Raw genomic sequence first — 25270 nt, forward strand, 5'->3', positions numbered from 1 at the left:
TCCCTAACCAAGATGAGGGGCCTCACTTTGCCTTACCCATCGGTTAGGTCACTAACCCTGGGTCATGGTGGTCAGTGGCCAGAGCAGTGTGCAAGCCCTGGTGTGCCTCATCCCCATCCTCATCCTCATCCTGGGTCTCACCCGCCTTGAGGCTCTGACACCCTGGGCTCCAGCTCCTAATGGCTCCAACCCATGGCACAGTGCACGGCAAGAGCCAGCAAAGGTAGAACAGTGGGAACTGGGAGTGCAGCAGGTGCCCCTACAGAGCAGCCCTCAACAAGCAGCCACTGCTGACTACTTGGGACAAGACCTGAGGGAATGGCCTGAAGTTGCCAGGAGAGGTTTAGACTGGATATTAGAAAAAGGTTCTTCACTCGAATGGTGGCTGGGGGCTGGAACAGGCTCCCCAGGGAAGTGGTTACAGCTTCCAAACCAGGCAGAGTTCAGGAAACGTTTGGACAATGCTCTTGGGCACGTGGTGTGATTCTCAGGGTGTCCCGTGCAGGGCCAGGAGTCGGACCCGATGATCCTTCCAACTCAGAATGTTCTGTGCTGCTGTGATTCTGTGAACCGAAGAGCACAGCTTTTGCACCAGAGGAAAGCATCGCTGCTCTAACTTGTCCCTTGCAGCACTTTGCTCCTCACTCATCCCAAATCAAACACGAACCCGAGCAGCAGGTGTTACCCTAGCTATGATGTAGGAGGCGAAGGGAAGGAGAAAAAGGGAAGACAGGGGGAAATAGAGAAACTCAAACAGAATAACCCTGCCAACCCCGGCCCCGCGCTGTGCGCTGCCAGGGCATGGTAGGGCAGGGCAGGGCAGGGCAGGGCAGGCCCGGGCGGTGCGGCGGGCGCGGTACCGCGGGCGGGCAGCGCCGCCGAGCGCTCCCGGAGCCGCCACAGCCCCGCGGGACCGGCCCGGCCCCGCTGCCGAGCCTGAGGCGCGGCCGCCACCTGCTGCCGGTCGGAGGCAGCGCCGGGAAGGAGCGGCCCGGCCAGGCCCGGCTGCGCGGCCTCCTGCCTCGCCTGGGGAGGCACAGCCTTGGCGAGCCCCCGGGAGGGGTTTGCAAAATCCGTCTCTGACGCTGTGCTCGACCCCGACTCATTTCAGGCGTAAATAAAGGCAGAGTCTGGCTACAAGGCGAGAGCAAACCTGGTGTCTCTTGCCAAGGAAATCCTGAAAAACCCCAAATGGCACCAACGATTGGTCATGAGCATCTGGAACTGGCCAGTGGAATACCCCTAGAACAGGGCAAACTCCACTACTTTTTGCTATTCTTTCCCCTTTCTTTTGCTTTTTACATGCTAATAATACTTGTTCTGCAGAACAGATGCCAGGCTGAAGCAAGTAACAGCACATCACTGTAATGTCCCATCACATGCTCTCTCTTAAACGTTTGATGTCTCTGCCATTCCCAAGGAGGCATCAAGGCTCTTCAGGAAGGGATTTCTTTCTTCTGTGTTGGTGGTAATAAATTGATGACAGACAAATAATTATCACCATTGCAGTCAAAGAGTAGACAGAGGCTGTTTATGAGTGAGTGACTGATGAGCTGGAGTATGGGAAGAGCCAAGACTAGGAGAGAAGTTTCTCTCTCAATCCTCCTCTGGTAACAAGATGTAAGTGCTATTGCCCCTCACTGCTTTGTTTACAGGATACAGACCTGTGGGGTTTAGAAAAATGAAATAAGGCTAGAGAGGATGCTTACTTGGTTAGAAAATATTTATTCCTCTGTACCATTATTGATTACCTTTAGGTGTGAATAGCAATGGCATTCTTATCCTCCAAATGTTCATTCTAGTCAATAACAAAATTAATTTGTATACCAACAAATCCACAGCTATCCAGGAGGCAAATGAGCTCAGTAGATAATAGATGGGAGAGTTTTGTCAAAAGGGAGAGGGTAGAAAGAAGACTGCCCATAAGAATTATTGATAAAAGAATTATATGTTTAGAGAATCCAATTCTCTGTCTTGAAGCACTTTATACATTCAGTCCTCAGCGATAACTGCAACCATTTCAATAATCACTGTTTGCTGAAGGAAATTGATTTTAAAATCTCCCTGATTCATTTACAAATCACTATTATATTTTTGTACTAAAGTAGCACCCCAGAGTCTGTGGCTCACATTAGGGCGCCACTAATGTAAGTGCCATGCAAACTTGTGATGCAAGACTAAGAAAATGGCTTTCTAAACCTCAGAGTTCAACAAGATTCATGGGTATGTATTTGTGCATGTGGTACTGAATGACTGCACTAAAGTCAACACCTAAGACAAAAGCATTTATTTATTAGAACCTACATAGGCTCTTAAGCACTGAAAGATGACTTTAAAAAGCTTGCATCCACACATAAAAGTCTCTGACTCACTCAAGCCCCAAATTCAGCTGGTGTTGCAGCCATTGTGGACTCTGAACTCCCTAGAGGTGCAGAGGAGCTGGGGAAATTGATAAGAGTGCAACTCACAGGCATGATTGGCCTCTGTCTGTGCCAAGCCAAAGCTGAGGGAGAAGAGAGCAACACAGGAGGTTTGCAGAGGTACAACACCTTAGACCAGTGAGTTTGAGAAGCAGTCTCACATTGCAAATGCTCACTCATGCTGGTTCTGCTCAGGAGGTGCAGTGAACAGCCCCTTCACTCCTTGCAAGGCAGATTTGCTGCATGATGTGTTAGCTTCTGTGCTGGGGCTGTTAGAGGTAGGAAGAACTAAAGAGCAAACAGCCCAAGAGATACATGAAAAAATACACTGAGGCACCCACAATTCAAATACATTGCCACCAGAAAGTGCCAATATGGAAAAATAGGACATTAGGAAGCACGGTTGCACAGGAAATGTGCAGGAAACGATCACAGTTGCTGTGTCTAAATAACAAGATTTACCTTCCTTTCAATTTCAGTATTATCTAGTGGGCAGAATGAATGAAACTGCGTTTCAGGGTCAAGAAAGGGTACTGCCACAGACAGTAGGCACAGGGAAGAGAAAAGGAGTGTGTTGAGCAATGCAAAGCACAAAGCAGAAGCAAGTGACATGGGGGAAATCTGCCCTCAGACAAAAGCCTTTGCCAAGGCAGTGCACCTCAAGTTGAAACTCTGGGGGGGGCACATGGGTTCTGGAGCAGTGACCTGGAGGTGCACTTTACCCTCTCCCCCTGCCCACCATATACAACCACAGCAGAAGCTGGGGAATACACACACAGAATGCACAACATGGACACTTGGATGTCCAAGTGTCGGAACCCAGGACATTCCTCTGACTGCCCTGGAGGACTCAAGACCCTGGCGAGGGACTCAGAGACCTTGGCATGGAGTCAAAAACACCTGTGCCTTTGATTTTAACCCATGGAAACAATTATCAACTTTGTGCAAAGAATTACAAGCCATAAGGGTTTGAGTAGAATGATAATGAATTTATCACAGGGTGAAAAAGTAGAATTTTGGGGATTTAGAATGGGAGTTCAAGAGGCAGACGGAGGAATCTGGGAGTGTCCTGTCCTTCTTCTTCTCCTTCTTGTCCTCCATCTTCTGCTGTGATGGTGGCACTTTTGGATTGGTTTAGAGTAGAGACAAACTGCCTAACATAGGTGATGGGTATTGGAAAATTATTGTAAATAAAGTACACATAGTTTTTAGTATAAAAAGATAACACCGCCCTGAGGGCAGTCAGTGTGCCTCAACCCAGCCTGCTGGACAGAACTCCACAGGTCTGAAAAAGAATGTTTTAGATAAAAGAAAATAAAAAACCTTGAGAACCAGAGCCGAGGAATCCCATCTTCTTCTTCGAGCGCAGGGCGGGGAAAAACAACTTTTTAATACCGCGGGAGCCTTTCCAACAACAGCAAACCTGACAGACAAGGAACATAGCCATGTGACCTGGATGCATCAGAGTATCTCTATTGTTTGTCCATTTACCTCCAAAATATGTGAAGGACAAGTCTTGAGCAAAAGAAATGAACAAACACAGCAAAAGTTACTCTGGACTCTGATCCAAAGCCCCGGGCAATCAAGAGAAATCCTCTAGGGCAAACCACATGCAGTACCCACAGCTGCAGTGCACATGAACATCTCTAACAAGGAAATGGCAAAGATACATAGAATAATGGGTATTTTAAAGCATCCTGACAAGCATTTCACCATTATGAAAAACAACTGATAACATCTTTCACCCTGAAGGATGCAGTAAAACAATTTAGTGGCCAAATATCCAGTTATAGCACTACCAGATTTCATGGTATAAGTGGAATGTTTTCCATGTCTCAGCTTCTAGAAGCATTATGTGAGTGTGCAAAAAGCCCAGTTTTATTCTGGTTTTGGTTTTATTTTTACTTCAGTTTTTATTTTTGGTTTTATTTTTACTTCAGTTTTTATTCTCCATGTAGAGAAAAACTCAAAACTCATGAATGCTGAAAGGCCAAATTCAAACTCAAATTTATAGTATATAAATACACACATATATATCTATACACACACACACACACACACATGTATACATGTATACAGTCAAACCACTTCATGGTTTGACAATGAATTTTTTAGAATCTAAGGGCTTGGCAATACTGTGATCATCAGTGGCCAGGCATGGCCTTTGGGGATAAAAACACATATGGTTATTTAGCTGAACACAAAGGTACTACCAGTCACAAACGTGACAGCAACAAATTCTTGGCTGCTAGAAACTGGCATGGTTCCACAGAGTTTCAGAGATCAGCAGCTGGGTCATGAACTAAATCCAGAAATCAGGGAAAATAGAAAATCCTGGGAATGCAGACTTTTCAGCTTGCTTCACACCCCTCCATCTTTTGTTAAGCATTTTTTTTCCTTTTTGGCATTTGCACAGAAAACATGTCAGTGTGTCTTTTACAGTACTCCAAGGAAGAAAATTCAAGCTGCTCTGCCTGATATTAAAAGATGTGGCATTTGGTAATATTTGGATGCAATCCAACTGCTAAACTGCTGAACTGCAGTTTGTAATGCAAGCACATCTTGAAGGGAAAGCAGCAAAAGAGATGAAAATGAAATTTATCAACAGGAATAAAAGAACATGTGAGCAGAAAGCAGCAGGAGGCATATCCAGTGTCTGAGGATGGAAAGAAGGATACCAAGCACATTAGCAGTCGCATTAGTTTATTTAAACACAGCCACATAATGAAGCTGAGCATCAGCACCATAATAAATTGGAACAGGGGAATGAGCTTTGGAGTGAGGGAGTGAGGGAGTGAGAGTGAGTGAGTGAGTACATAGCAAGTGGCCAAATGTGTGTCATGGCATGTGGAATAAGAGTGACCCACCTGGAACATGTTAGATGCCAAATAGCACTGCCTGCTACTTACTCAAGTGACAAAAAGGAAGTTGCAATATATAAGATTAATACACTTTACAAGAAACAAATTCTCATGCCATTAAAAAGATCATAGTCTGGTCACAAAAAATTCATAGTAGTGTAACCCACAAGTATTTAGCTGTTGAACAAGTCCATCTGCATTGCATATATTCAAGTGTTAGTATTTAAAGGTGGGATATCAACCTTTGGCTGGTACCTTTTCCCAGATACTGTCAGTTTAAATCTGACTCTTGCCATCACTATAGCATGTTTTTGCTTTTGAAAGGGATGGTGAGGTTCTAGGAACATGACATCAGCTTTTCTAATAAGAGAACCATTGAAAGCAGAACTGGAAGGGACCTTGCAAGGTCATCTAGTCCAGCCCTCTGCCCTAAGGCAGGATCAATTATACCCAAATCATTCCTGACAGAAGTTTGTCTAACCTGTTCTTGAAAACGTCTGGCAATGAAGATCCCACAACCTCCCCAGGCAATCTGTTTCAATATTTCACTACTGTTACAGATGGAAAGCCTGTCCTAATGTCTTCCTTAAATCTCTTTGGCTACAATTTAAATCCTTTCACTCTTTTTGTATTCCCAGAGGACACAGAGAACAATTTGCAACTTCTCTCTTTGCAGCAATATGTCTGAACACTGGTATCAATTCCTATTCCCTTCCCTGCATCTCCTTTCTCTAGTTGTACTACCCACTTCTTTCAGTCTTACAGTTCACGTTTTCTAGACTCCTGATCAATACCACTGCTTTCTGTTGGAATTTCCAATTGGCCTGTATCTTTCTTTTTTGAAATATAGTGCACAAAAGTAGACACATCACTCCAGCTAAGTTCTGAAGCAGAGGATAATTAATTAAGATTATTTCTCATTTCTTCTCCATGACACATTAATTTTTAGAGCTGAAATTCCATTAGTTTTCCTCATACCATGGACTGTGTTCAGTGTTTAATTCAGAGCAGTCACAAATCCCCTCCTGCAGAATAATGACCACTGAGTAAGAAGCTCCCATTATTTATGTATACTGTTGGCTATAGAAATTCAGTGGCAAGATCCTGGAGTGTCCCACACTTAACTACTTTGAATTTAAACCCACTCACCTGAGACTACCTTGTTCGGGTTTAGTAAGGAGCTCAGTATCTATCAGTGTCATTTCACTGAAAGCAATGCAGTAATATCAGTAAATAATTTACTCCAAGTTGCCCATCCATTTTAGAGGAATTCAGCAGTGGTTCTTCCTATTAGTACCGTGTTTAGTATATTCAGTGTGAAATCATCTGAAGCACAGTGATGTCAGTTTAGAGGAGTTGGAGCAGCTTAAAATACAGAAAATTATACATGAAAATTGTAGCTCAGAGGGGTCCCAATTAGATGAAAGGTCTCCAATCTACCTGTATCCTGATGACCATAACACCCAGGGAGAGGAAAGCTCTTTAAATCACACCCAATAATACCCAAAATTATGACGAAATGGGAATGGCATGCTATCAGCTCTTTAGTTACTTGTCCAGAAGGGAAGTTCAGTCTCTATTAACTTCTGTAACGTATGGAATTATATTTGTCCTATTATATAATCTTGAAATGTGCTATAAGAAACCAGCTAGCTTCTCTTTCTGCTGTACAGGCAGATCCTGCTCTTTAGCAGCTGGAGTAATTTGCAGACACAGTGTGAAGAAGACAGGACAAGGTTCCTTAGTGAATGGGGCCTAAACAACCCAAAAATACACTGTTGTAAGAAAAGGCTTAACTCTACAAGTGCTGGACCGGTTTGTCACTTGTAGTAGAATTACAGGCTTAACTCTACAAGTGCTGGACTGGTTTGTCACTTGAAGTAGAATTACAGGCTATCCATCCACTGTTTATAAGCATATGCAGCATTTAAATGAAATGTCAAAATTGCTGTAAATTTACCGCTCCTCTAGTTTTGATTTTTACCAAGTATTTTAAGCAATTTAGAATGATTAAAAATTTACATTGGAATACTGAGTAGCTCAGAGGGACAAGTCTTTGAACTCACATCAAACTCAGATATGTAATTCCCACAGGTGCCTTTGAAAATCCCTATTTTCAGTGTTGTTTTCCATTGGATAAACAGCTCAAACATCACTGGCTTTTTGCACAAAGTTCATCTGCCTGAAATAATTTATGAAAATCATAAAATTGATTTAAGCTCTTCTCAGTGCTCCATAAATTTTATGTAGCCCTTAAATTATAAAGCTGCTGCTTCTGCAGCACTCATCAGAACAATGCCTAATCTCTTCTCTCAAGACAGTTGGCTTGTCAGAGGAGAAAAGAAGGGACTCAGGCAGCTGAATTGTTTGTTTCAATTTAACAGGGCAGAATAAAACAGCCTAGATGCCAGGGCTCTAGTTCCAGTGAGACTGTGTGCATGAAGGTTTTATTGCAAAAATAAGTTGTTCTAACCTTCCCCTGCCTTTCCTTGGTTTTAAACCAGAAAATAGCTTTCATTGATTTCACAGGGACTCTTTTTGCACACATCATCAGGTTTGTGATACTTGAGATGTTCCCTGCCTAATTTATAATCAGTGTGTTCTTGTTCTGATATAAGACAATAAAATTCCACATGTGCCCAATTACACATAGGTGTAAAAATGCTGTGCAAACCTCACTTCATCCTTATCAAATAGTCCCTCTCAGACCAAAGCTGTGTGAGAACAGGTTGAGTTTTTTCTTTTACTAGGGTTTCATGTAGGCTTTTTGCTTTTACTAAAATCAGAGTTTTCAGGACTGTTCAATTTTTTTTTTTAATCTCTTACCTTCTTCAGCGAAGATTGAAAGCATTTTTGGCACCGTATAAAACACAAGGTCAAAATAAAGTCCTAGCATAGAGTAACTGTGACTGAATCTACTCCTTTACTCTTACATTTGGCCCAGTAACATATTAAAAATGTAGACTGCTTTAATAAGATTTTGGCTCGTGCTAGCTGACTCAGATTAACAGTACTCTGCTTTTTCTGGTTAAGTCTCATGTGGAGTAGCCCAGTCTTCAGAGGCAGAGTTGTCTGGACTTTATTAGACTCACCCTTTTTGGTGTTTCATCCTGGGGCTCCAGAGTCAGCAGCTGCTACAGTCTTTTCCTTGGCACTGACGTTCCAGCTCCCTCCACTCTCCTGGTAACACTCCGTCGTCTGTCATTCACACAGTCATCATCTTTAAGGGATGCATTTCAGCCTTTCTATACTCACGCTTTTCTCCCACGTAACCCTGTGAGTTTCATCCTTCCTCATAGGCTGTTTTTGCTCAGAGGTATACAAACCATCTGTGCCTCTAATACAATGTTCTTAAATAGCCTCCAGGCAGATCTCTATGGTTTTTAAGTACTTCTCTTTGCCCTTCAGCCTGCTGTTAACCATTTTCCTCATAGTTTTATAATCTGCCCTTTTAAAGTTCGTTGTTAGTGTGCTGTCCCTAAGGGAACAACTCTTTCATGATATCAAAACTAAAAGTGTGCAGTGATCACCGTTAACCTACAGAGGCTTGACAACACCTTCCTCTAATAACTTCTGCCTCTTACAAGGTAGCTCCCACTTGCCCACGGCCTTAACTAATCAGGCATGGCACTGAGGACTGCCACCAGAGTCAAGGAAAAGGAATCCTTTGCCATATGGATTGGAATGGCACCAAAGCCACTTCTGATAAGAGGGAAAGACCTGATTTACCAGCTGTTGCTTTACCTTCAACAGAAAATACACTAACAGTGAGGTAAATAACAGTAAAATTCAATCTTGTGTCATTTGCCTGGCTGGTCCCATTCATTTTCTCCAGGAGGAAATTACTTCCCAGAGGCTGCCTCTGAGATTTTATAGGTTCTCAATATCTTGAGGAAGTCTACAGGAGGTTGCAGTCACATCTAACCCTATGGTGTGTCTCCCCTGGTTTTAATGGCTATCTTTTGTGACTGCTGCCTGTGAAATGCTCTCAAGGAACTGGGGCAGAAGGGAAGGTCGACAACATGAAAAATGTCTTTGCAGATTGGTACCTTGCTCTAGGAATGGGAATAAAGGGATGATACTGAAGAGGCAGCTGATCCACAAGCCCTTCTGTTTGCTGAATGCACAAAGGATTGATTTATGGCATCCTGCCACAGGACAGGCCTATAGGTTATTAACCAGCCTCAATGGACAAACACTCGCTGAGGCTGCACATCATACCTCGTGTGCCGCACAAAAGGTAATGACTCATCTGCAGGCAAGCCTGATGTCCTTGAGAAGGCAGTTGGCTCTGCACAGCCAAGTGAAGCATTACTTAGTTAATACACTACAGCATAAGGGAAACAATCAGCTGAAACGATGACATTGCTGCTTCCTGCTTAATTTTAAATCTGCAGCTTCCTAACAGGATTATATGCTGAAGCACTGTAAAAAAGGACATTAAGTCTGGTGATGAAACTTAAAAATGTGCAATTAAAACCGCTAAATACAGGCTTCTTGTGCTCAGTGTCTGCAAAACACAGCCTTTGATCCTCCAAATGATAGAAAAAGTGCTAGACAAAAAAAACTATCAGAATATAATTCTCATTCATCCCTTCCTCTTTAGCCCAATGAGATGAACTTTTTCAGTACAACAAATCTGCTTTTATTTCAGAAATACAGTCAATGGTATGAACTTCTGGGCCATCTGCCCACACATGCATTTTCTTTTTTATTCTATCTATCAAGAATGCAGCATTCTTGATGATTCACCTTGATTCCTATCATTTAGAGAAAAATCCTGGTTCTTCAAAAGAAATTAAGATGACAGAGCATCTCACCTCTCCTACTGACATCCAAGTACCTTTGCAGCATAAAAAGCCTCCATTATAAGCATCTGCTGCTGCAATGCTACTACAGTTCACCAGATTTGTTGCACTTCACTTCTCAGCTAATACCATCAATAAATGTTTTAGTCTTAATGAACTAGGAAATTTCAAGTATTTTATTAATCGAAACAGTACAAGATTCCCATATGAGGTAATAGGCTACATCTGACCAAGATTCCTGTATTGGGTAACAATCTTCAGCTACTCTCACCTTACTCCTCCTTCACTGCTCTCACATTTAACTCAGCAAACTCCATGAGAAAATAAAGGCATATACATTCTCCACTACAGGAGGGGAAAAGGACAGGGAATGTGGGCAAGAGCAAGAGAAAAAGAAAACCCAGGAAAATTGTCCTTTTCTGTCCTAACCTCATGTTCCATGTACTTAGCTTTGGCTTCCCCTTTTTAAGAAACTTGTGATTATTATTTTCCCATGGCCCATTAGAACAGGTGATTGCTTAAGAGTTTCAGATTTCTTTCCTAAATGAACAAGTAATTGTTCTCTTTAACCACAGGTTTCATGGGAGTTGATAGTGTGTGTGATTTTCCTGGTGTGTCATGGTAAAAACACTGAATTTTCACATGACTACCTGATTACAATGTTTTTGTGCATCACTCACACCTCTTAATAAATCTATTCAATTAGTTATTGTTGGGTGAACTGGGAGTTAAATACAATGAATATAAAGGTCTCCTCCTGGTCAGAGCACTTCAAATCAGTTGGAATGAAGGAAAGAAACTGGGTTTCCATATCCACCTTTCTTTCCCTTGCTGTGTTGCCTGAACAACATATCTTTTAATTTATTATTTCCAAGTACACTCAATCCATTTATTTGCATTCCAGACATCTGTCATCGAGGTTGTAGAGCAAGAAACATGATTAACCAAAAGTACCACACTCAATAAGTAAAAGTACTGCACTTTAAGGTAACCCTCCCTTTACTGGCCTTGAGTCTCCTGAGTCTTTCACTAAAAATGGTAACTTTTGTTTAAATGCAATTACTATCCAGAATCAAACAAGATCTCAATCTTATTTTGAACAGGCCAGATCAACTGCGTATTTGAGGGATTTTCTAATTTTAAGGTAAAACCACATTCCCCCTGGTCCTTGGCAAGCATTTACCTCAATAGCCATGTCTCCTAAACTGCCTCACAGCTCAAGTTATGAGCTTCCAGGTTGTGCAAGAAAAATGTATGCAAATATATTTCTGTACTGACAAACAGAACCAGAAAAGTTTAGGTAAGCAGCCAATGGTTAATTCATTCTTTCAGATGAGTCTCAGCAAGTCAGAGTATTTACTCCATTGTTGACATATCCCCAAATATTCCTTTTGTACACTGGAATGCTACAAGATTACTCATGAGTGTGTATGTATGTATTGGTATATATTTTTAATGGATTCAAACAAGTTTTAAGTATGCAAAATAAGTGGAAATACTAATTCCTGGGAACCTTTGGTTCTGTACTTTTTCTTTAAATTTATTTTTCTTTTATACGTAGAGAATACAGACAAATTATGTATTTACAAATGTAGCATGTCCTCATGGGAATAATCAGGTTGTCCCACAGCACCTCTCTCACAATTCTAATATGAAACCAGTGCAACAAGACTTTAATATCCATTTATAGGTCTGGTTTCAATTTTCTAAAAGGACAACAGATATATTCATTTTCAAAATCAGGGTAACATGTACTCACACAAACAGTGCAAAACAGTGTGCAGAGTTGCATATGATATTATGCTGCAGGAAGCTGGTGTGTAGGGAAACAGGCAGCAGGTACAGGAGGCTCCAATATCAGGAGGCAAAAAAAAATCTCATTTCATGTACTGAAATTTTTATTAAAATATCTTTGGACCACTTAAAAGAAAGCATAATTTATCATTTACTACCAGATGAACAAACTAAAACCAGCTGTTTCACACAGCAACTTGAAATTTGCTCCTCGATGAAGCTTTACAGGCCAAGTAATTTCAAATGTCCTGTCACACAGCAGAACTGGTTTCATATGGTTACAGAACACACCATACATCCAAATAATTTCAAAGTCACAAGTGACACTCCTACCACGTTGTTCTCCAAAATCCCATCAGCTCTCAGGGTTATTTCTGTCCTGTTACAGAAAAGATGCTGAAATGGACACTTTCTTTCTACCCCCCTCTGCCCAAGATTTTTACTCTCCCTTTTTAAGACCTGGGGGTCAGAAGCAAAACCAGAGGGTCTTGCCCCAGGTTCACGGAGGCAGAAGATGCATTTAAAATGAGACAACACTTACACAGGCCTCTCTTTCATTCCCGCTAGCTACTGAGAAGCTGAGGCAGTGCAAGGCAGAAGCTCCTCTTTGTTTTGGTCTCTGGGCCAGGGAGGACTTTCTCTCTTTCTCTTCTGACCTTTTTTCATTGCTGTCACCTGGGCTGGCCAGCCATGGCACCACAGTGGGAAAACCAGAACAGCTCCTGCTCCATACGGTCACTCCAGCCCCCCAGCAGCGCTCAGCTGCAGTGGGGAGGGCGTGGAGCCCGGGCTGCCCTGGGCATCTGCCTGGCATCTTCTGCTGAGGAGGAGGCCAAGTCCCCCTAGGAGTTCCAGCCACTGACCAGTTCCAGCTGCCACTGTTGATGGAGCTGCTCTGCTGCCAGGAGAGAGACCTTGTCCAGTGATGTGGATGGAGCAAACGGATCAGCAGCATTTGACTGGTTTTGGAGTTCAGGTTTCTTTTTGTTTTGTCCTTGTTCCTCGTTGGTTGCTGTTTGGAGAAGAGGGACTTTCATAATCACAGAGCTTCAGATCCTGTGGTGGCTTTTTCTCTTTGTTCTCTCTCCAGCACATGGTTAGGAGAAGGGGCTTCTCCACCAGATTGTCTTTGTCCCCTGAACTACGTGGTCTTCTTTGGAGGCCAACATTTTTGAGGAGGGGTTTCTCTGCCATCTTATCTTCTTTGTTCCCAAGCAGTCCATGGGATTCAGCACCTTTGTATCTAGTGATGATTACTGTTATCATGCCTGTTGCTGTTTCAATTTTTAGTATCTTTAATTTTTTCACTTATATGTTCTTGCTTTCATCTCTGCTTATCAGTGAAAGGGAAGCAGTTAAAGCTAAAAGGGGCAGTAACTCATTTTGGAGTGTCTGCCCCAGAAACTGTCTTAAACCAAGATACACACCCCTATAGTGTTTCTTGGCTTAAATTCCCTGTTTACAACTTCCTCCCTACTTGAAGAATACTAAATTAATGCTTTTCCACAGCTTAAAGATGAAATACAGTTTTTAAACAGGCTGAGATCCTAAATAATTGTGAACATGTAAGTAGTTAACTGGAACAAATATACTTTAAAAAAAAACCCCAAAACACGATCAAACCACTGAGCCCATCAGTGTTAAAACCAAAGTGCACAATCTCCAATGGTTTAGGCTTCTTTAGCATTAGTTGATACCATCAACTAGAATCAAAATCTTTATACCTTGCTATTACAACCAATTCAAATGAAATGGATGCTTCTTAGACTGCATTCACCAAACAAAGGATCAAGACTACATGAATTTAGCAAATGCAGCCTCGTTTCCTACAAGGCTCTGCAAGAGCTAATCTTGCAAATCACAAATGTAAAGGCTGTGTACACTTTTGTTAAGCTGTGAGACAGAAAACTTCAATCTCTTTCACAGCAATGAAGTGTCTCTCTTTTGAATGTCAATAATAACAGGTAAAAACCATAACTGTCAACTAAGGCTACTCAATATAGACGAAATACATTTTAGTAATGGAGGGCATTTTAAAATTGACTGAAAATTTGTAAGCTAAATATATACAGGTATAATTTGCTACTCATTTGTGACCTCAAATAGCTTTTACATACATGGTTAAATTCTCCTTTAAAATTAAGACATGACATACAGTTCCAACTAACTGCAAAGACTTAGCTCATGCTAATTTTATACATTATTTCTCTAGTTGGACTATAGCAAAGTAAGAGAAGACTCAGACACCATGCTTCAATTCCTACAAAAGCCCCCAATGTTATCCAGGTCTCTAGACAGGCAAGTTAAGCATACAAAAATACAACCCCTAATCATCATTTTCCTCATCATCAAATGAGAGAAGACTGCTGTTTTTCACTTGCTTAGCTGTACTCTGAGAAGTAGTTGCTTCCCCCTTGGTTTTCTTTGCTTCTTTCATCTTCTTACTTGAACTTACATTGAAGTCCAAACACTTCTCTGATGAACGTTTGGCTGGTTTCCTGAACATAATTTTTCCATCAGCAGGTTCTGGTTCATCATCTGTAATAAAGAGAGTAAGTCAGAACTCATCTGCATATGTTCACAAACACATACAGACCTTGAACCAAAATCAGTAAGGCCTCTGAGAGAATACAACAATCATGAAAATATACGTTTGGCCATAAACTCTGTATCAATGAATGGCCTTCATGTACACACACCTGCTTCATGTCAGCAAGCCCTTGAAGAAAATCCTCCTGCAGTTTCTATTGAAATGGGGTTTCACTAACCAGAGCTCTAACTTAGAAGAGATTGTGAGCAGTTCTGTGAGCAGAATGAGAGCTCTTCCCTCACATTCCATTCACATCCACTTACCAAAATGGAGAGGACAACTTCATAGGATCCTCTCACTCCGCTTCAGTATTTGTAAAATTTATGATAACAAATGCATTTATTTCAGAATTATAGCATCTCTTTGAATAACAAAATGGCACATATACAAGAAAAACTTTTTTCCCTAATATATTCTGTCCTGTTGAGACAGCTGAAAAGATCACATGGCAATAAAGGTCCCCTTTTTTATCGTAATGGATGAAAGTTTCAGGGTTTCTTTGTATCTGCAACATCACCCAACTATTCCAACTGACCAATTTTGCTCTAGTGCATGCAGAGGAGCAGACAACAATCTTGAAAACAGGAGAAGTCCCTTCCATGATTATCAGGCAGAATGGGAAAGCTACTGCGTAAGTAACAGCATCTGGGCAGTATTTCTGGAAGACAAAGTGTAATGTAAAGTTGTGAATCAGACACAAAGGTTCATGCTGCAGTAGTTTGCAATTTTTATAATGTATCTGTGACAGAATGTTAAGGAGTCGTAGGTTCTGTGCAAGATATTTTTCCTAAATTACTTTTGTGAAATTCATTACTCAACAGAAATGTGTTTGACAAGATTATGTGCTGTTTAATTAAAATCAATAAATAACTTTTCTCTTTAGCACAAATTCTTTCCTTGGTATATCAGCACTACAGCAAAAGACTTAACATTTCAGTGTTATCTACACAGCACTGGCTGAAACTCTCTTCAGTGCATTCTCAAAACAATACAACTAATAAATCTGGTACCTTAAGGGTTGTGTGGTACAAATGAAGAAAGACATCAACTTAGAATGCCTTAAGTTTCAGAGACCCTCTTAAAGAAGAAACCTAGCTTGAAAAACTAGGCAAGTCTGTCAATGGCTTCTACAGAATGCATCCTTCCAAAAGGTGCATATGGTGATGAGCTGGAGCACAAGTCCTGAGGGACCTGGGGTTGTCCAGCCTGGAGAAAAGGGGCTCTGGGAGGCCTCATCTCTCTCTGCAACTGCCTGAAAGGAGGCTGTAGTGAGGTAGGCATCAGTCTCTTCTCCCAAGTAACAAGCAATAGGACAAGAAATGGCAACATGAGGAAGTTTAGATTGCATACCAAGAAAAATTTCTTCACTGTGAGAGTGCTCAGGCACTGGAACAAGTTGTCCAGGCAAGTAGTGGAAACATCATCTCTTGCAGTGCTCAAAGAACTCATGGCACTTGGGGACATGGTTTAGTGGCAACAAAGCAGTGCAAGGTTGGTAAGTGGGCCTCCATGGACCCTAGATGTCTTTTCCAGACCAAACATTACCTTGATTCTATGATTCTACACTAGTTTATGAGAAAATACTACTGCAGAAAATAACCAGGTTTGGGGAAAAATACTTCATTCTTGGCACATTAAAAAAGCATTACCATTACAAGGAATTAGCAGCAATAATAAACTGTAGTTATGAAAAGCATAGTTCTCAATGGATTCATTGTGAACTCTGCACAGAAAGCTTAAGTGTTTAGATGCTGTACATGTGATACAGAAGTTTAGGAAGTGCCTACAGTAAATTTTCGGAGGGAAATAGAACTCCTGAAAGCATATTACACCTAATGAATCAGAATACACTATGCATCCTTTTTCTCAGAAACTGGGCCTTCATTTTTGGGCTAAGAAGTTTAATAGCAAATGATTCCTCTTACTAATTATTACATAACTACAGTGTTTATTTGGAAATAGAGATTTTTTAATTTAAACAAGATCTAAGGCCCAATTAAGCCAAATTCTGAAAAAAAAATCTATCTATAAGATAGTCCCTTATGTGCAGACACAACTGTCTATGTGCTGTATACAGTATCCATACTGCTGTGGAAATGACACAATCAGCTACTGGATAAGCATGAGGAGCAGAAAAATCAAACCCCACTGGATACTCTTTAACAAATGGATTACTACATTTTCTTAAAAGTGGTAAATTTGAAAACCTAACTTCTAAAAATATAGTTCAAAGCATATCCATAAAAGAAAAGAGATAAACAGCTACATAGTTTTAATCCATGGAAAAAGAGAGGACAGAAATTTTAATTTTACTCACAACTGGCCTGCTACCCACATTGTGAACTGCACAAAAGAATTTTATTTTGCCAACCAGATGGAGAAACTGATAAGTATCTTTGCAATATGAATTTCAACATGTAATAAGCTAAGGGCACAAACAGCAAAGCTCAAAAACTCCACCAAAATGGCAACTGGCTCAGCTCTGACCTCCAGGGTTACAATACTATTCACAGGTCATTCCATATCAAAGGAAATTATTTTAGCTCTTGGCCTGCTTAAACACTGTCAAAATTTCATTATATGCTCAAGGACATTCCTTTCAGCAGGAAGCCCAGGCCAGCTTCAGAGAGCAGTGAGTGCTGGCAGTGCTCGACAAAGAATGAAGCAGATAAGGAAACACAGTAGGCCTGGCCTACATGTGGAGAGAGTGAGGACAGACCATGCTTTTTGAAAAAATTTGATGAGGCAGTTCAAGGAATTTGTGTTGATGTGTTAAGATTGTCTTTTTCAGCTGGTAAAATGACTTCACTTTATCCTTTGTAATTTCACGAGGTTCTTATGTGTCAGCTATCTTTTTTGCTTGCATCAAAGACCTACAAAAAACCGACTTGTATTAAGCAATGCAAAAAAAAAAAAAAAAAAAAAAAAAAGACTAAAGAAACAATCTCAGTGTTGGTAGTTTTTAAAACAGATTCCCAATAAAAGACTCTTAGTATTATGAATTATGGAAAGTGGGATTTCTGAAACATATGAAGTAAAATACATAAAGGCACTACAGGAGAAATAATAAAATCCACTTCTCAAAAATGAGTCAAAAACTACACTAGTAGTTCAAATTCCCATTGTTCTTAGTCATTGCTGCTTTTTCCTGGATCACAAACCACTGGCTTACCAACATGAGCACAGTCAGACGTTGAGCCGAAAACTTACTTCATAAGTGACATCAATTTAAGAGACCACAAAATCAGAAATTTCTTCTTTTCTAATTATTTCAAGGTATATATTAAAATAAAAGTAGGAATGAGAGCCTGAAAATGAAATATCGCTCCTCAGTTTAGAGGGTTTTTTATTTAGTAGTCATTTGTGTAGTTAGCAGCAACACTTTTCAGCAGTTTCTGTCCACATATGTCAATGAGGCAACAACAGGAAACACAAGTGCCACTAAAGTGTCAGGAGCAACAGGAGGAACAGTGGAACCCATATACATCTATTCAAAGATAGGAGGGTAAGAAAGAAATTACAATAACCTGGCAAATTTTTTAATGGTTTCTAAGGTTAGAAGTTCAGGTCAGCCATTTCAATGTTCCTTCCAATGCTTTCTGGCCATCCATTCTCTATCCATGCCTTTGGAAACATTTACTCCAGGAATTCAGCACACTTGTGGTTTGAAGATAGGAAAGTCACTCTTACTCCATAGTTAGTTTAAATTGTTTATGAGAACACTTGGGAAAATTTTCTTTACTTAAATACTGCAAAGTTAGCTTTGATTTAGGTTCCTGCTATTTCACATATATGTGAAATATTTCATATTTCACAGAGCAGCATTACCTCTGTGAGATGTATCTGATACATCAGCTGCTTAAATCAGAAGAGCCTGTGCTTATTCAGAAAGGGCTCCAATAGCCAAGACAGCAGGGACTGTATTCTCCTTGCCTCTTCCCTCTACTGTCCTTCCCCAGAAGCCAGCATATAGAATGAAACAAGAAAAATATTCTAAGGCTTTGAACAAGAAAGGATACCTTTTGCCAAATTTGGTCATCTGCATATGTCAGTGTGTCCCAGAGGCCATATGAAGTAGAAAAGCAGTAGAAAAAAAATCTACAGATATTTTTATAGACTGTAATGAATGCTGAGATAAACTATCTTGCAGTAATTCACATATTTTCTTTTGTGCAAATTTCATTTTTCATAAGACCATTTTTCTTTGTCTCTGAACCAACAGTGACACTTTTAAAATTATGCATAAAACATTAAGCAAAATCACTGCTGATACACAAACTACTTCTTTTTTAAAAGTCTCTGAGTCTCTGCTCTATGGAGAAAAAGGTTTCAATATAGAAGTGTGTTTTCTCATATAAGAAAGGTCTGGTCATAAATAAAAAAGATCCCTGTGACTCTACTTGCAAAAGCCAACAGAAAAGCTAGGATTTGCTCTGCTTTAGGAAGCAATTAAGTGCAGCTAGGACATTAATCAGGTGGGTTTACCAAATTAATGCAAAAATGTTACTCATCTATAAAAGAAAATCAAGTCATAGGAACATCTGTCTAAAAGTAAAAATAAACAAACCAAAACGAACAAAAGCTGTAGCCGTGTCCGTGGTTATATGGTTATAGAAGACGGTTAAATGGTTATAGAAGAAAACAAAGGTGAAAGTATGTAAATGAGATATGGACAATTCTGGAGTAATATCCTAAACCTGAAGACAAGGTCCTTCAAATGAAGACAATCACTACAATATAAGAGAAGAGATGGCAGAACCTCAAAACTGAGTGCTTGGCAGGTTCTGAAAAACTGTCTGTATCCACAACAGATAGTTAGTAACACATTTCTAAGGATCTATCAAAGTGCCTCAGCATTGATGCATGCTGGAAAGGAAGATTATCAGTTGGGAAATTTACTTTCCTATTACCTTTTTAGCTTCATGTAATTTCACTAATGATCTGATTTGGGACTATATAATAAGGTCTAGTAGCTATTAAATTGACTTTCAACTCTGGGATTAAAATCAAAGTAACATGAAATGCAACCAAATCATGCAGCACCAAACATTCTTTATACTTCCCATTTTCAGAATTGAGAGCCAAAAAAAAATAAATTCTCAGGTTACTCAAAACTCTCTTTATTAAGCTGGAAGTAAACAGCTGTCTAAATATCTGTCTCAGACTAGAAATCAAAATTTAAATCTAGAGGTCAGACTGACAGTGCAAAAATGGCCCAAAATGCAAAAAAGCCTTCAGCAAGTTCTAGCATAGTCACACTCACCTCCCTTCATTGGAGATTTCACACTGGTTCTCTCCATAGCAGAGGAACACAGTAGTGTGCACAGTGCTTACCCTGTTTATTCCCATGAGCCATAAAAAGGAAAAGAACATGAAGACCTCATATGAACTGCAAAGATGAATGAATAGTAACACAATAATGCAGAACAGAGGGCAGCAGTCCCCAACACTCCTGCTACCTACTTCTGTGGATTTTTTCCTCCAAATGCAAGCTATTACTGAAGGACTGAAGGGGTAATAAGCAGAGGTGACAAAGTTCTACAGGGACTCAATACTGCCATCCTCACTACTTACAATTATGTCTTAGGAATGTCTTTTTCCACCAAGTAAGTTCAGTCACTCTATTCAAATACACTTCCATTTCACACTGTGTATTCAGCTTGGTAGCTCTTTTGGACTTTTTTCACAGCATGGACTCCACCTCAATAGATTCTCATGGACAACTACTTCTTTTAGCCCAGCCTTACAAAATCATTTTTCCTCCTACTGTGATCACTCAAAGTTCAAGTTGCTTATATGAAAAGGAAGCCAATGCTCAGAAAGAACCATGATATTTCTTTCCAATAAGTTGAAACTTCTCCCAATACTAGGAGGGTGAAAAGAAATTTTGTGATGACTTTAAAAACTGCGACACCAAGCATCTATATGCATTACATTTCAAAAACAAGACACCAGGAAGTAAGCCCAAAGCTGAGCATATATTCTCAGAGGAGTTCAAGTCATACACCTGCTTAGACCTAACAAATACAGATCTATCTGCAGAAAATAGGACGTGCTTTATTTAGTTTCAAGCTAACCTACGTTATTAAAAATTAAGATTTCTCATCAATCTGCTTTTCAAAAAATATAAGATTCTCAACATATTTTCTCTCACTTCTGTTACTGACTTCTCCATTTATACCATTTGAATTTTAACATATACATCTACACAGAGACACCATGAACCTGAATTTTCAAATCCAAATGGCAGACAAAGAGAGAGGCTAAGGATGTCATATTGACAGCCACGTGCTAGGCCTCACAGTGTGCTCTAAATTCAATTGGCAGCTTTTGTAAATAGCCATAATGGCTAACCACAGAAGATGTCCAGTTTCTATGATTCACCTTCCTATTTTATACTTGTGGGGTTCCAGTTCCTATATTCTTAATTGTCAAGACATTTCCACGAGAGACAACAGTAGCTACATTCAATTTGTCAGGTCTTCTGTCAGCAAAAGACAAAGCTACATTTCATCACACCCTGTGTGATGATTGAAGCTTCTGGACACTCAAAGCACTTATGTCAATCACACCTGAATGATGAATAGAGAGAAATTCTTAACATAACTGTATCCATCAACTGTAGTTTCTCATCCTTATTGTAAAACTGCAGCAGCCCCTCCCACACCCCTTCCATCTTCCCATTCTGTGTAATTCTTTGTGGCAGAGTGTCCTAGGGTGACTTTATGATTTTTGCATCCCCAATCCTCTGCTCTGTTTATGCTGGGTATTATACTCTGTGCCTTCAAGACTGGTTCTGAGAGCAAAGGCAGAGAGAAGAAGCATGGAGTTTGTAATCAGAAACTGCACTGCTCCTCTACATGCTCTGCTGGATTGTTTTGTTTGGGCACAGATGGAGCAGAACAGGACCCTTTTTTGCTTTTTAGTTAGTTTAGCTAGCTGAGGCAGGGAAGTCTTCCCTGAACTGTCTTTTCTTTTCCTTTTCTTGGAACTGTTCAAACCTGCTCTGGACTGGGGCCCCAAGGAGCATTGAGAGTTTGCACTTTGTGGCCATGGGGCCATTCTCTGGGCAGCAGCCATTCCCAGTGCCAGAGGAAATGATAACAGAGCGACCACCCCAGGAGAGACTTTCTGAATTCCTGAATTTGCCATCTCTTCAGAGCAGTGAGTAAGTTTTGTCATCTGATACTGTTCATTTTTTGTGCTGGGGAGTGCTTTACCTGTTAAATAAACAGGTTTTTTCCACTTCTGTCCAAGGAAATTTTTCCCAAACCAGCTGGGGGAAGGGGCCGCGTGAGTTTGCTTTCTGGGGGGAGGGGGGACCTTTTGGAGGTTTTCTACCAAATTTGCCCTAAACCAGGACATAGAAAAACATTTTTTTCTGGACCTTGGCACTATTGTATCATCTGTTTATCTTGCTTAGTGCATTTGCAAGCCACAACACATACTGGGGTTGATTTTAAGCAAGTAATCACATGGACCAGTCAGGTAAGTGAACATGTTCCCAAGCCACACATCTGCAATTCTTTCCACAGACCTGAATCCCTTTACCCTGACAACCTCTTTCAGGAACTCATACAATTACCTTTTAAACATCCACTCCACTGTCAAATTCGACTGAACTAGTCAATGAGTTAAAAAATGATCAGAGGTGATGTCAAAAGACTGTGCACTGGAATAATACAACAAAAAAGTTAATTTACAAAAATACAAAAAGAATTAATTTAAGGGAGTATTTAGAGGGAGGATGGTGCACAATCAAGAAGCACAGAACTACATCATTATCAAAAGCCAGAGAGCCTGAATATGTACTTAACGACTTGAGATTTGGAACCAGAAGTGCAAATTATTTAGGTGAAAAATTCAGAACTAATCAAAGGTAGTATTAAACAGTAGAAAGCTGAGCAAGTATCAGACCCGCTTTTGTGGGTTATCTCTTTGACTACACAAAGCAAGAAATAAGTAGTTTGAAATTCACCTGATTCTTTTGATTTTAAGGCCTCTTTGATTTGCTGTTTAATTTTCATTGCTTCTTCTGCAGTCAAGTCTCCTTTTTTCAGTGTCACCACTTGAGGCTGCTCATCTTCCTTGTCACTGCCATTGTCACTGTCATCATCGGCAAGTGGAAGCTGCTCTCTCTGGACAAGAGAGAAATAAAAGCCATCCTGATCATCATTCCAGCTGTGGGCCAGTACTCTTTGGTTTCACTTTTGCAGAAAGCTTATTGAGGAGACTTGGCATAGCTGCCAGTGCCAGGCCCTCCCAAAACATGCTATCCAAAGGACACTCCAATCCTATCACTGAGACATGGCTTTCCATTGGAAACTTTAGCATGGGAGTATGGGCTTCTTCAATTAGAGACCAAAAGGAACTTGGAAAGCAAGAAATTAATTCCTTTTCTTTGCCATCTTGACTGTGCAGCACTGTCTGCTATGCAACATTAAGAAAAGCTTTAAATGCAAGGCTCCAAACTTGAACCTTCTATGCTGTACTGAAAGCAGCACAAAGGGAAACGTGGGTCCATGGCGGCTGGGTTATTAAACCTGGCTAAACAAATCACTGTAAGCAGCACTGACACAAGGAATGTCATGCTCCTGTTTCTGCTCTCTCAAACTTGTGCACTGGGACAGAAGAATCAATTTGGTAATTTTTGGGTTTTTTTAAATAAACCTTCTGGCATGGAAACCTCAGTGCACCAACCTGAAGTTTGGCAATATTAGAGGACCTGAAAACTTTATATTGTAAGGAAAAGTATAGATAGTATTACTGTAATCTACTGAATATGCGTATATATATAAAAAATGAGAAGTTCATTCCTTAAGGTATCCTGTAAAATCCTATTTAGAGAGAAACACATGCAAAATCACATTGGAAGCAGAAAAAAAACTGTGCCTCAGGAAAGGCTGCCCTTTAACCCCCTGCCTTTCCAGCCATCACAACACAGTTCATGACCACGGACCTACAGCAAGATGCTTTAGGAGTGCCTTCCTTTTCTTTAAGGGAGGGACCTTAAAGATCATCCAGTTCCAGCCCCCTCGCCGTGGACAGGGCACCTCCCACTAGGCCAGGCTGCTCAGCGTCTCATCCAACCTGGCTTTAAACAGTTCCAGAGACAGGGCATCCCCAGTGCCCTTAGGCAGCCTGTCTCACCACCCTCTAAGAATTTTTTTCTATGTATCGAACATAAATTTCTCCTCTTCCAGTTCGAACTCACGTTAACTCCTTTACAGTAATTTTATTACCGCACTTTTGTAACATTTTTTCCGTACCGCGCCCCTCCTCCACCGCCCTGGGCTTTTTAAAGTCCCGTTCAAGCCCGGACACCACGGCTGCTCGCCCCGTGCCCCCACAAGGCCCCTCGGGCACGGAGAGGCTGAAGCGGCTGCTCCGCAAGGCCGCCACTGCAGCCTTGCAGTTGTCTTGATCCTCCAAGACAAAGCAAAACCAAGTTACACATAGGATTTCAGTCAGTTTAAGCGAGTAACTACGGCTCCCCCTTGCATTACAAACGCTGCTTCCCCACAGCCCACAACGCGAGCGGGCGGGGACGGGCCGGCACCAAAGCTCGGGAAGCGGGCGCTGCCGCCTCCCACCCGCGGGCCAGGGCGTTACCTTGGTGTCCACCGTGGGGCCCTCCCGATACCCGACCCGCCGCTTGAAGCGGCTGAGGAAGGCGGGCTCGGCCGGCCGCACGTAGGACACCTGGTTCCTCTTGCTCATGGCCGCCGCCGCCGCCGCGCGCGCGCTTCCGGGGGGGGCGCGCCACGCGCTCTCCGTTCCGGGGCTCCCGGCCAATGGCGGGGCACGCGCGCGCCGGTGGAAATGGTGACGCCCGCGCTGGGCTCGGGCAGGAGGCGGGGCCGCGGCCCTGAGCGCCAAATTCGAAGGCGCCGCCATTTTGGAGCGGCGGGCGGGCGGGAGTCGCCGGGCTTGGAGTGACCATGGCTCCCGGCGAGAAAGGTCAGGGGGAACGGCCGGGAAGGGGCTTGGGGATGTGCCCGCGGTTCGGGGAGCAGGGGGATTGAGGGACGGCTGTTCCCGGGAGAGCAGCGCTGTGCCGTGCCCTGGCGGGGAATCACCCGCGTGGGAGAACCAGTGGGGCCGGGTGCCAAGGGGCTCGGTGTCTCCCGGGGTTCCGTCCTGCGCTGCCCCGGTGGTGTCGGGGTACCTGGGAGTCGGCCCTTTCCCAGAATTGCAGAATAAGCTGAGTCCGAAGGGACCCCAAGGATCATCGAGTCCAACTCCCGGCCCTGCACAGCCCCATCCCCAGCAATCATACCGTGTGCCCCGGAGCATTGTCCGAACGCTTCCTGAACTCTGCCAGGCTGGTGCTGTGACCACTTCCTTGGGGTGCCTGTTCAGTGCCCAGCCAGCCTCTGAGTAAAGAGCCTTTTTCCAACCCAAACCTCCGCTGACATAAATTCAGGCTATTCCCAGGGCTGTGCAAGTACCTATCAGTCTGATTTCAATTTTTAACTGCACCACTTCCCTTGATGACTTGTTTAATTGAAGAATAAATTGCTTAATTAGAAGCTAAAATATTTCTTAGATGTTGAGTAAATCAAAACAGCACATAAAAAGCTCACGCAGCAGCAGGATGTTTAGGTAGTGTGAACGTCAAAGAGAAGGTAGGCATCTTTGCACATCATCGTTCGTTCTGCTGTTAAAGGTGATCCTCTTACAAAAAAACCCGTGTGCTTATAAAGATTTTGTAAATACTTTATTATTGGAATATTTTAAGGTATTGTCTTTCATTGTTATTTTGCTTATTTTCCAAATACAATTTTGTTATTTTGT

At 41.7% G+C, this 25270-nt stretch overlaps 2 protein-coding genes across 2 annotated transcripts in view; one reads left to right on the forward strand and one right to left on the reverse strand.

Annotated features, from left to right (window-relative positions):
• Nucleotides 1–11969: 11969 nt before the first annotated feature.
• On the reverse strand, nucleotides 11970–24211 carry KIAA1143 (KIAA1143 ortholog). Its single transcript, XM_066571979.1, has 3 exons — nucleotides 24086–24211; nucleotides 22452–22611; nucleotides 11970–14421 (listed from the first exon to the last, which is right to left on the reverse strand). Exons 1-3 carry the CDS (start codon nucleotides 24191–24193, stop codon nucleotides 14210–14212), a joined length of 480 nt encoding a protein of 159 aa, XP_066428076.1. The 5' UTR covers nucleotides 24194–24211; the 3' UTR covers nucleotides 11970–14209.
• Nucleotides 24212–24414: 203 nt separating this feature from the next.
• KIF15 (kinesin family member 15) overlaps nucleotides 24415–25270 on the forward strand; it is a 33714-nt gene continuing 32858 nt past the window's right edge. Inside the window, exon 1 of the mRNA XM_066571990.1 lies at nucleotides 24415–24433. Coding sequence (XP_066428087.1) covers nucleotides 24415–24433 — 19 coding nt within the window. The remainder of the gene's footprint in view (nucleotides 24434–25270) is intronic.

Source organism: Molothrus aeneus, chromosome 1 (assembly GCF_037042795.1).
Source record: "Molothrus aeneus isolate 106 chromosome 1, BPBGC_Maene_1.0, whole genome shotgun sequence".
NCBI classification, from domain to species: Eukaryota; Metazoa; Chordata; class Aves; order Passeriformes; family Icteridae; genus Molothrus; species Molothrus aeneus.